Source organism: Oreochromis niloticus, linkage group LG22 (assembly GCF_001858045.2).
Source record: "Oreochromis niloticus isolate F11D_XX linkage group LG22, O_niloticus_UMD_NMBU, whole genome shotgun sequence".
NCBI classification, from domain to species: Eukaryota; Metazoa; Chordata; class Actinopteri; order Cichliformes; family Cichlidae; genus Oreochromis; species Oreochromis niloticus.
The window spans coordinates 17961620-17974746 of NC_031985.2; the positions used below are offsets into that span (position 1 = coordinate 17961620).

The 13127-nt window shown below is 38.6% G+C and overlaps 1 protein-coding gene across 4 annotated transcripts in view; it reads right to left on the reverse strand.

Moving 5' to 3' along the window:
* The window catches only part of akap9 (A kinase (PRKA) anchor protein 9), a 68303-nt gene extending 60657 nt beyond the window's left edge, over window positions 1–7646 (reverse strand). For all 4 annotated transcript variants that reach the window (XM_025902522.1, XM_019350651.2, XM_025902523.1 and 1 more), the window contains exon 1: window positions 7397–7646. In XM_025902522.1, coding sequence (XP_025758307.1) covers window positions 7397–7444 — 48 coding nt within the window. In that variant the 5' untranslated portion in view covers window positions 7445–7646. The remainder of the gene's footprint in view (window positions 1–7396) is intronic.
* Between the last annotated feature and the right edge of the window lie 5481 nt (window positions 7647–13127).

Below are 13127 nucleotides of genomic sequence, written 5' to 3' on the forward strand. Positions count from 1 at the left end.
TATGGGAGCTATCCTACTTCAGAGAAACACAAGGTGATTTCTGCTGGCAGGTCTGCTGTACATGAGCACTATCACTCATGAGTCCAGGGAACCACCGGCCTTTCACTGAGCTCATAGCAAGCTGCCCTATTTGGCTGAGTAGAGCAGAGCAATGGCTGAGCATACGGAGAAGTGAAGCCTACGTCGCTCTAATACCATCTGGGAAAGCAGAAATTACGTAGGTGTATCACCATCTGCTGTCAGAAAACATTTACACAGGCACGTTTTTTTTTTATATATATATATATATATATCTGATAGTAAATAGTGGATAATGTCAGGTTCAGTTGTTTTTCAAGGCGGTGTTTTTAAAGCTATTCTTTATTCTTGGACTCCTTTAGTAAAGTAGCTTTGTATGATTAACAGTGTGAAATAATCCTTATTAGTCTTATATTAGACAGTTCATTCTGTCTGTTCCCTTCTCTTTAAGGTCTCCTGTTAAGTCAAAGTTTCCCTATTGACTTCCTTTCCCAAACAAGATGTTCTAACAGCAATCTCCAAACACCTGAAAAAAAAACATATCAGGAATATCCTCGATGACGTCTTACTGACATCATAAAGAGCCAACAGCAGGAAAAGCTGTGTGAATCCAAGCATTTAAATGAAATTACTTGTACATATGCTGAGCTCATCTGAAACTAACCATGTTTAATATGAGCATCCATCATTAGAATGGTATATATACACTTAACAAAACATAATAATGGTTCATCTTTGTCATCATGTGCCAAAATGATCATATTTAGGATATTTTTTAAATGACTAAAATGGACTGATCACTGTAGCTCTAGTACTTACACTCACCCCAGTCAACACCCATGAGTGGAAAAATGTTGGACTATACACCACCAACAAAGATCAATGATAAACACAGCATAATGAAGCTTAATTACCACCTTTTTGATAACTTAAAAGTCAAAGCTGGTTTAAAGTCCTGGATTGGGTCCGCTTTTATCTTCGGAAGTGCTTTAATTCTTTACACACAGATTAAACAAGGTGCTGGAAACTTTTCTCAGAGATTTTAGTCCACGCTGACATGATGGCATCACACCGTTTTTGCAGAATTTCCTATTCAAGCACATCCAAAAGGTGAATAGATCGATATCTGGTAACTGTTGATGCCATTTGAGTACAATAAGGATTTGAGATTTGTGACATGAAAGATTCACTGTGACCATAAAGAGATGGACATGGTGACCAACAATACTCAGGAAGGCTGCCACATTTAAACATTGCTCAGTTGGTATTAAGAGGAGCAAACTGTGTCAAGAAAATATCCCCCACACCATTACAGCAACACCACCACACCAAGCAGCATGGATCCATGCTTTCATGTTGTTTATGCCAAATTCTGGTCTGGCACATCACAGCAGAAACTGATACTAATAAAGTGGCTGCAGAGTGTATTTTTCAGGGATGCCTAGTAAAATGGTACATCAGTATATAACTGAAAAGCCTTGCAAAGTTCACAACTGACAAATCCTAGTAACTGTTTAGTGTCTCTTAACGCTGTTTGACGCTGTATAAAAGTCATTGGTTTCTCAGACACTGAAATCTCCAGCTCTATAATGACTGCACACAAATGTTTGACTTATTGTCACCAAGTGAAAAATTAGCTTAGTTAATGTGATGCTTACAAATGACTAATACAATAACAGTGTGTCAGACTTAAATACCTAAATGGACTTCTATGGTTTCAGGTCAGTCAGACACACTGCTAAAAGAATTCACAACATCCCTAAAAACAGCACTCCACTGTACCCCAGAGAGGAAGCTCACAGCTCCTCACGTCATGTGCCAATGAGAGAGCCAGCAGCACAGTGTTAGTCAACACTGTGCTACTTCAGGGCGTAAATCCTCTGCACACATTCGTAGCTACTGCTAAGCTGAATGCACACATTTGACTTCAGGTTGAAATAAAACCCAACAGTAACTGAACCTGCTCTGCGTCACCTGGTTTATCACCCCTTATCCAGCTGGTGCTACATCTGTGAAACGTAAAAGGGGTTTTAAACACAGCAGTGCAATGGCCACAACACATGTAACACATAGGACATGACACAGGTTGAAAACTGTACTCAGGTCTCTTCCAGCACTGTTTTAAGCAGTGTCCCTTCGGTGGTTTATCCTGTGACAACACGTGTACCTACTGTATTGTCTGTGAACAGTTTGCTAACCATGGTAACAAGAGCGAATCAAAGGCACAGTGTGAGGCAATTCAATGCCAGCGGCAACATACACGCCTCCTCCTGCTCACTTTCAAAGGACTTCGCTTTTTTTTTTTTCCCTTTTGAAACACTGTTGGTCCAGAAATACAACAGAAAATTTTAAAAAAAATGTGACAGGCTGTCAATTTAATTTGCAGGTATTATTTATCAACTATGCATTATTTTAATAGCTCTACATGTCTTTACCTTTTAAAAACAAGAGTTAGGCCAGAATGACTGAGGTATCCTTCAGCTCTTCTAACGACTGCGGCAAAGTCCCCCACCCCAGAAACAGCTCAGTGCAGAAAGCAACACAGAAATGCTATAAGCAAACACCAAAACTCAAACAAGATAAACCAGAGACCAGTGGAGTGCACGCAATTATTTTACTGGAAAAGCAAGCTCTGAAAAATAATAATCAAATCTTTCCACCCTGAACTGGTGCTTCTTCACTTTAAAAAAAAGAAAAGAAAAAAAAAGCATGGTATCAACCATTTTTCTACAATTATCAAAAATCAAGCTCAGCAGCTCAAGTATATGCTGGATCAGCTGGAATGTATGATGCCATGCAGGATGATATCCTGAAGCATTATTGCATGTCATGTCTTTACCCTCACTAAATCTCAGATTCACTATACTGCACTGCAAGTGTCATTTTTAAATATGTTTTTTTCTGCAGTTTTATTCATTTGTAGTAGAATTTGTATATATAAAATATTTTTTCTTCATCAAATTGCTTTTATTGTCATTCTGTAAATACAATTAGAGATGGACACATGAGACACTGACAGGAAAATACAAACTTGACACTTTTGGCATATTGTTTGGTCCTTTGAATCCAGTCTGGCGCCTTTCTGTGTGGAGTTTATATGTTCTGTCTTTGCTTCCGCGGGCTCTATCAGGCTTCCTACTACAGTTCAAAGTCATGCATGGGGTTAGGTTAACTGGCCATAGGTGTGAATGTGAGAGTGAATGGTTTCCTGTCTCTGTGTTAGCCCAACAACAGACTGGCAACCTATCCAGTGTGTACCCTTCCCATCCCCCTACAGCAGCTGAGATGAGCCCCAGTGGCCCCCTATGACCCTGAAATGGATAAGTGAAAGAAAACAGATAAATGAATGAATGAGTGGGTGTGCAACCAACAATCTGAAGCAACTGTGTGATGCTATCATATCAATATGGACTATAATCTCTCTGCCATCAAGAATTAAGACAATAAATACATTCATTATTAATTGTTGTGCGCAACTGCAGCTTCATATTGCTTCCTGCTTCCAATGCAAGATTGCCATACCTATTTTACATTGCAAGCCACATACAGCCCACTTTAATCTTATGTGGAAGTACCATTGAAACTCCCCATTTTTATACATTTAATCAAAAACATATCTTAATATAAGAAAAAGAACTGACATTTTAATAGCACTTCTAGGTTTTTATATATCATAAAGAAACACCTCTGTAGTAAATGAAAGAAATCTGTCAGCATGAGTCTTTTTACTTCTTACAATTTAAGCCCAATGTGTGAAATACAGAAATCTATAATTTAATTACTTTGGTGTAATATAAATGGCCACGGGGGAGGTCTTTATCAGTAGGAAAAGCTGTAAAACTTGCGAAAACACAGTTAAAAGTCCAAAATGCATTTCTATTTTTGAAAGCTGTCCAATGGGCCAGAATGTAGTCTACTTCTGGCCAATTCTGGCCTCCGAGCCGTATATTTGTCACACCTGTTATAGTGTTTTTCTAGAAGATGCTCATTGCATCAAGCAAGATGAAATCCCCTCGGAAAGTGTCTAAAAGCCACAATGAAAATTAAAATTAGTCATCATCCAGGCTGCTGCCAATTTAACCTGTGCAGGTGCTACACCATCATCTTCAATTAATCACCTGACAATCCCTTCTGAAGCAGTGCAGCCTGACACAATACGAGTTTTCAAAGCATTTAGTATTTTGTCAATCATTAGAAACACTAAATACTGCACCCTAAAAATCAAACTTTACAGTACAAGCTAAGGCAAATAATAAGATAAAGTAAACTTGATCATACTCCATTCATAACACGGGGCAATGCAGGGCACCCCTGTGATTAGTCGCCTGAAGGATTAACTATTCAGGCCTCAGTTAAGTAGCTCAACTTGTATCTTTGCTGTCCTCAAAACCTGCAACACTGCCTGGCATGGGTGGTGGTGACACTGAGCTTTAAGGCCATTTGAATGCTGAGAAATTAAAATGATCCTTTACACGTAGTTCAGCATTTGGTCTCTCCAGGGCTGAAAAAACACATTATGTAAACCTTCTAAAAAATATCGGATGCATAAAATGTTTTAAGATAGTATTATTGCTTTTTGATTTGTGGATAATCATCAGTATTCATCTGTCAAAAGCACAAACAAATCAGTGATTCTTCATTCTGCAGAAAGAGCCTGAGGTTGCACAGCTGCACAGTTGAGACATATCGGAGAAGCAGACAAACAAATACACATAGAATCCTTTACGAATTATGAGCATCCCCTGAGCCAAATTAAACACCACCATAGTGGCTGCCCCCTGAGCCAATCAGTATAAATCTGAGCCTGCTCAAACAGCAAATATACTGACGCAGGTTATTCCCTGATGTTTCATTAAAAATCAGCTCTGTTCAATGTACTACTGATCCCAACGACCAGGGTGACAAACAACATGAAAAAGGTACTTTCATTCAGTGGAAACGCACACCTCTGTAAGAATAAAAAAGAAGATATAATAAGCTTCAATCTTAATTGGAGGGAAACAAACAAAGAAACTCTTCATCTGACAGATATATACAGACAGAAAATTTACCCACAACTACAAAGTGACATGACAGGTGACGTTTGGATCTGAAAATTGGGAGGGATTTAGAGAAAGTAAGTGTAGGAACAGGTGCCATATCTGAGTTCATGAGTTTCTTTGACCCAACAGAAAATCTGACACCACCCTGAGTACATTATTGCAGTCAGTGCTGAGTGTTTTTCATACAGGGAGCCTAAGAAGATGCTACTCATGTAACTGAAGAACTGAGTGAAAGTCTTGAATGAATAAATCCAGAATGCCAGTAACACGCTTGTCAGTGTGCTCCATTTTGTAGGCAAACATGAACAAAGCATCTGCACACAACAGCCTGAAACAAAAGCCTGGCAACACTGGCCCACAATATTCACTTTGCTTATTGTCTGGTGTGACTCAATAGGCACTCGCCTGCTACGAGCTACACAATAGATGACAGACAGTTTACCCTTCACTCAGATATCAACATCAACTTCTCCTTCACCTGATTTCAGAAATGCATCTTTGAAGTCATTCTTGTTAAGATTTATTACTAAAAATCCTATTTTTCAGGAGGAAATACATGACAAAACAAATATTTTTTTATAAAGTGAGGAAGCCAGAAGACAATGCAAACACTCCCCACAGCTTATGGACTGACTCAGCCCTGGAAGTCCCTGTTAAACATTATGTCATGAGATTTCTTCACTGCGTGAGGACACTGTGATTTGGCACTGTGTGAAAGAAACCAGCCTGCACCACAGAGGGGCCTTTTTATAAACCAAAATACCAAAGTCATAACCCGGGAGACGGTCTCCCCTGCAGTGCAAAAACCAGAGAGCTCAAGCAATTTAAAAACCAGCATGCTGAATGTTTCTCTGCAGCATCTGGATGGAAAGAGGCTGGATTTCCCTTTGTGAGACTGCCTGATTTAAGCAGTTTTGACACTTTCTGACTCGACAATTTAGTTCGTAGAGACTCATTCTCATTAGGGCTCTCCTGGAGTAAAAGAGAAGACGTAATCAAACCTCAGGATCCCATTTCCCACAGTAGAAAGAAAACAAAAAATAAATAGATATATAAACACATTACCTATGTACAAAGATTGCAGATACAATCTCTTTACAAGATTTTGTAAGTTTGTGCTGCACGGTAATATTTTTAGAAATACACAAGTGCTTCACTTTATAAACATTTGGTCTCAATCTAATGGCTCAGGCTGATGTTTCTGTCTTAAAATTTGCAACTTAAAATAACTCCAGTCAAATAAGTACCGACACTCCTCCCAAAGCTTTCCACAGCTTCAACATCCATAACAACTGGCATACACCATGAAATCTAACACTGGACCCACATCTGAACCTTGAGAGCAGGATCATGAAAACTAGACAGGCAACATTGCAAATAAAGATTTTCCTTAAATATTATTAAGATTGTTAAGAAGCCTCTGCATCAACTAAAGTCTCATTTATATATATGCTTTTGCATCCAGACAGCTGAGGAAAGAATGTATAAGAATGCAACATTCAGGGCTATACTGCAACACTCAACTGTGCATATGCTTTATCTAATTGTCCACATGCTTGCAGCATGACACTGGTGTATTCATGATATGAAAGAAAGATGGTGGCTCACCACAGGCTGGTCTGACCAGCTTGTAATTATGTTGCTAAGATCTCTTTGCAAACATCTTTTTTGATAAAACACATCCCCCACAAGATGTTTGGGTTATACAGGCTATAAAAATAGATAACAGAGCTCCTGCAGTGTCATCCACAAGCACCACGAGCCAAAACTGAAAGAGGAGTGAGCACTGTGTCAATGTCGATTAATATAAACATTGATCCAGTTTGTGGATGCTATCGTTTCTAGAAGACAGCTAATAAAGCACAAGTTTGGCATGTGAGGCAATGCTGGTTCTAGCCAGTGGGGTTATGTCCTGTAAATCCTGTTACACCAGCCTGTCAGTCAGTGTCACTTCAGGTGGCGTTTATAAATCCCGGGTAGCAATGTGGCGTCTGGTCTTAACACTGCGTGCGCACACCTGCACATCGGTTTCGGTAAAGTAAAAGGAAACACTTTAGTAAGTGCAGACATGCAGCATGACAAAGGAGACTAGCAGCGGCTATGCTAACCACCCCCACCCCGCCCGCCCCATGCCCGGCTGTCAGAGCGAAGCAGGGCGCATGTTTGCGGAGCCCGACAGCTGATAGCGTAAAATGAAAGGGAGGGGGGGTGAGGCGAAAAGCGTCTGACAGACCCCGGCCGCGAGAAAACAAGTTGTCGACAGCATTAAGTCGCTACTTCAGAGTAATGAGAGCAGTGTCAGTGAGTTGTGCTAGCACCAAAACTGAGAATCATACCTTTGCTTTGCCGGCCTCCAGCTTCTTTTGCCTCTCCTCGTCTTCCATCCCCGCAGTCCCTGTGGCTAAACAAACAGAGAAACTGCCTCATGCGAAGTATCCGCGAGAGAAATTTAAAAGCTAACAGCTAAATGTCCCTCTCTCTCTCTGACTCGTGGCTCGCTCCCAGAGACTTCCACTGGTATTAACTAGCTGTCTCCTTGTTGGTAGTCCGCCGCCATGTTTTCCACGTAAACATGAGACCCAGTAATGATGACGTAGTGTAGGTGCCTTCACAGCCACGCCCACTGGCAGCCCAACGGTGGTGCGTTCACGCTCAGTCAGAAATACCGTCCCCAACATGATCGTCGTTTTTTTTTACCACTTCAAATTTCTATATATTATGTTATATTGTTACTATTTCTGGTGTATTCTTAGCCATATCTCTCTTTAAAAAGTCATTTTTATTTTCAGTGGGACTTTTACACCTGTATAAGTAAAAGATATATAAAAGTAACGTTATGAAAAAGTGACCACAACTCCCAAATAGTGTCAGGAATGTTGGACAGATTATAGGCCATCAAGTCACTCAGAGCAGGCAAATACAGGAAATCAAATTTTGGCAAGCGATCACTTTTTCGTATGACCACACAGTACTAGAAAAAGTTTTTTAAATACTTTAATTCATTTATAAAAAAAATAAAGTTAAAAAATTACATTTCGATATATATATTGTCATTAAAAAGTCTGTTGTCTGATGACCAGAATCTGTTATTTATTGCAAACCTCCACCTACTGAAAAAGGAAAGTGTTTTCTTACTCAAGTTCTCACATGGTTGTTGCTGAATTGTCTCCCAGAAACTTGTTTTTAGGTGAGGTGGGAATACCAAATTCAACTTCCAGCTAATTAATTCGAAAAAATTCTTTCACTGTCAAGCTCTGATTCTGACTTTGAGTAAAAGAAGCAATGACATGACAATTAATTCAGCACAGTTTTAGTATATATCTAAACAACAACAACAAAATAATAATTAAAAGTAAAAGTATAACCCTGTATCCAAAAACAGCGGATAGATTTAATCTAACTAATTTTAACCACTGTGTATCCTGTTCTCGGGCATGCCCCGCTAATGCCTTTGGACCAGAGTACTGTAAAGCTTAATGATGCCCAGTGGATGAGAGCATATTAAGTATTTCAATGTAATGCTACATTCTGCTTCTACTTTACCATATTTTCTTTGCAAATACTGTAGTTTGCACTCATACAGTGACATACAAATCAGTGAATCAGAAATTATGATCCAGTATATACATGATTCTGAAAAGTGATATTCAATATAATAAGTACATTTACTTTAGACACTAAGTATATTATGATTTAATAACTTGTTCACCATGAAACCACATAAGCCTTTAATATAAATTTTACTTTTTAGCCCATTTTTTTTTCACTTTGTGAAACAATTATCAAGCATGTTCAAACCGGTTTCACTCCCTGCCACTTGAAATACTCCTAATCCTATTGGGTAGCTTTAAATTTGTCTTCTATAAATATATCTTGACTGATAAAGTAATGGAGGCAAATGCCAGATGCTATCAAAATAAAATACATGTCTCTCCATTTGTACCCACATAAGTATCTCACTAAAATGCATTTAGTTGGCGTCTACCATTGAGGGTGGTGATGAAACACTTGCTGACTGCTTTAAATCCAAACACACCACATTTCTCCATAATTTATGATTCTCTTTTTTTCTCTGTCTTTGTGGTTTGAAAGATATTTGTGAATTTGTAGAGCCATTACAGAAAAGAGGGCTGAATTTCTCACAATGTAAAAGATTATTTAATGCAAAAATAATACATTTAGTGCTAATTATTAATAATCCCGTCACTATATTTGACTACAATCCCATAAATTTCCCTTCATTCTCTGCAGTCTGAAGTCTGCTTGTAAAGTCTGCTCAGTTTCTATGGTAACAGGCGAGGAGGAGAGGTTGCCAGAGCTGTCCCAGTTGAGAGTTTTCTTTTTTAAACACAGAATATTTTCATATCAAAGATGTTTGCTGCTAATAAAGGCTCCAGCCGTCACCTCACATTCTCCAGCATGGCGTTTGAATGGGCTGCATCACCAAGAATGCTGCCATATGTTAAAGAGGAAGCACGTGAGCTGTCCCAGCTGAATGGTGCTGCAGGTAATATGAGAGACTGGCATCGGTTTCTAGGACAGATGGGGACGATTAAAACAAATGGACAGGCAATATTTTACTCACAGCCTCCATGTGGGATTGATCTTCAGTCTTAAAATAGTATATATTTAATTAAAGTAGCATATTCTTGGCAAACTAAGGGCCTTTTATCTTTCCTGTCATTTTCTCCCAAATAAGTCAGTGATAATATAAACTTTATGGCTTGATCGTTAGATGAACTAATCTTGTTGCTTTAAAGTTTTTATTTGATCACCAGTGAGCTAATAGGGGATATGGGCAGTAATTCAGAGGGGTCTTTGCTGGGATTTTAGAAATCTGGAGATTATTTGTTACACATTTGCTTAAACGCCATATTTCCCCAGGGCATGCCTCAAACTGCAAATGTAAGACTAACAAATTTTAACCAGTTTTAATATTTCATATTCTTTGATTATTTCCTTACACTGTTACATTTTATTTCAATTTCCCTGAGATTAAATTCCAGGTGGACCAACATTTATTCCCTTTTTATTTGCAGGCCAGTCCAGTCTTAAACCAATATCCTACCTAAGCGTTTTGCCTCAGTTTCACTCGAAGATTTCTTGTTCTAACATCCAGGTTAAAATATTCTTGTAGAATTATAAAATATTAAACTTTTCCTTATACTTCCAGAAACATACCAGTAGTAGCAGTAGCAGCAGCAGCAGCAGCGGGAGAAGATGCTCTGTGTCTTCGGCTGACGGGGGCTGAACAGCTTATCGTCTGGCAGATTTTGAATTCCACCCATCTTCTTTTGGACATTCTCACCAGCCTGATCTCACCTGTGAAAGCTCGCTGTTTGAGCACCAGCGTCTGCAGGAACTTTTGAAAGTTTCGCCAGTCTCTGAATTATTGATTCACTCAGGGAGTATACAGAGTCTACAATTACCCAAGTGACTTTACCAAGACAAGCTCAACAAATGAACAGCATGCATGCTATATTTATAAGTCAGAGGGTGGTGAATAAAGGCTGTTAGAATTAAAATGATAGAAACATCTATATACTGAAAAGTAAAATAAAACCACTTTGAACCATTTTTCTTATAACACTTTAAATACACATGGTGGACAAAAGATTAAAAGCACCATTCAGCTGAGACTTATAACACTTTAAATACACATGGTGGACAAAAGATTAAAAGCAACCTTAACTAATGTAGATTATCATCACATCCAGTGCTGCGGCTCTTTTAAATTAAAGTGTATTTATAGCCCAGAAGTGTCATATAGTTTCACCTCCTGAGATCCTCATATGATTACATTTTTTTTTTAATGCTTTTCTTCATCCTTATACTTCATTCTGCTCAAAGTATTCTATATTTTATTACACAATTGAGACTTTATTGTGTTATGCTTCATAAACCCAATATGTAAAAATGAGGACATGGTTGCAAAAACAAGCTAAATCATGGCCTATCCGCCACCGTGCTTGACAGTAGGTGGTGTGCTGACATGCTGTACTTACCTTTCTCCAAACATGGTGTTGTGCATTATGGCCATGAATCTCCACTTTGGTCTTTTTAGAGAGAAGAGGCTTTCTTCTGGCAGTCCATCCAAACAAGCCATACTTGTTAGAGATTAGCAGCACTGGGCTGCCACTTGCCCACTTAATTCCTATGGAAACAGTAAGGGTATACTAGCTGAAATTCCTCTTCAGTGTTGTAAGCGACTGATAAAGTCCTGTGAAAGCTTCACATGACTGTTTGTATTACCAAAACATGTATGATCTATTTCTATGTTTAAGAAATCTTGGCTTCTTGTAATCTCTTATGAGGCCAAATAACTTTTATGGGGGCTAAAAAAATACATGTCACACTCCAGTAGGTTTAGTTAAGTGCAACAAGAAAGCTGGAAGCTCAGCAACATGTGGGAATGTCTCTGTTTCAAATACAATAGCAGAGTAGATCAGATTGAACCACTCTTACCATTTATGGTGTGTTATAGCCTCTCTTTATCTTCTGTCATAGAGTATAAGTAATTAAAAGACAGACACAAAGACTATAAGGGTCCCTAAAATACTTTGGATACGTTTAAGAAAATTTCAGGTGTGCAAATGCAAATGTAACTGTGACCTGTGGATGTGTGAGACAAATTTGAATCGAGACTCCAGCTGCCCAGCTGTTGCGATAGAGCTCACTTCAGTCTCAAAGCAGCAGAGCAATGTGTATTTGCATAATGACAATATCAGTGTCATGCATTAAAATATGCATAAGTGGGGGGACTCATCAGTAAAGAGACGCACTGGGTCAGTACGTTTCTCAGTGGCAGGCTGTGAACCATAACACATGGTAAATGTCCTTTTGTAGCTTGTACGAGAGCATCTGCTAGCTGAGACAGAATTAACTATTGATGCCTGTAACAACGGTCCAGTCCTCTATAATGCTGTGTTTTTATTATGTAATTGAAGCTTCCCAGGTTACTGAAAAATGTCATTACTCTCCGAGAGCTTCACTAGTGACTGAACACACTGTAATTTAGAATGTACAGTATGTGCAAAGCAGAAAAGCACTTATTCAGGGTCATCTCCATGGAGATGTCCTTTAAATTGTTTTTGAAAAATTCAGGTTTTCATCAAACTAAGAAAGGAAAAATTCTTGATGCACACAGACCATACATTTTTGAAGGTTAATTTTAATTAAACCACGTCTTTAAATTTGACTAGTGGTAAGCAAATGACTCAAAATGTAGAATACATTAATTTACACATCACTTATGTAGGATGTAGTGAATTAAAAATAATTAAAATTCAATAAAATGTTTGAAAATTGATATTGAACAATATTAATAGAAATGAGGGGAAACTGGGCAAATGGTTTTTCTAAAATCCCGCCTACCATCCTTACACAAACCATTCACAACATTAAGACGTCATCTGTGTAATATTGTGTGGATCGTCCTAAAAGCTCTGATGTTTTGGGGAATTAACATTGAACTACTGGGTATCCTGTGCTTTCTGGTCCTGTGGACTGTGAGGTGGGACACCTGTGGATCAGGTTCACATGGGAAAATCCTTAGACTCCTAAGTTTCTTAAATTATGAGCAGTTTCTGAGGTGGAGCCATGCTGATGGAATCTGCTGCCAGTGAAATGCCCTGTTGTCATTTGAGTGCGCTTGTTCTGCAATATTAAGCAGATGTTTGGTACATGTCAATGTAAGATCCACACCAAAGCCAAGATTTCCCAGCAGAATATGGCACTGTAACAATATTCGCTTCACCTGTCACTGGTTTATATGTTCTATTCTTTCAAATATAAGACCTTTGCTTCCATCTAGTGGTTATAAATCAGTATAAAGGCAATGGCTTTACAGATTTCAGAGGAAATGTGCAGAAATGACAAGGAACAGGTGAGAAGTCTCGGATTTGAACACGCAGAAAAACACTAACAGAAAAAAATTGATCACTGTCAGCAGAAATATAAGGCGGAAAACCTATTTAAAAATAAAGTTAAACGGAGTGTTATCAAGCCAACAGCAAAAAAAAAGAACGAAAATAACGAAACTTACACTGTATTGGATTATCTGAGAAA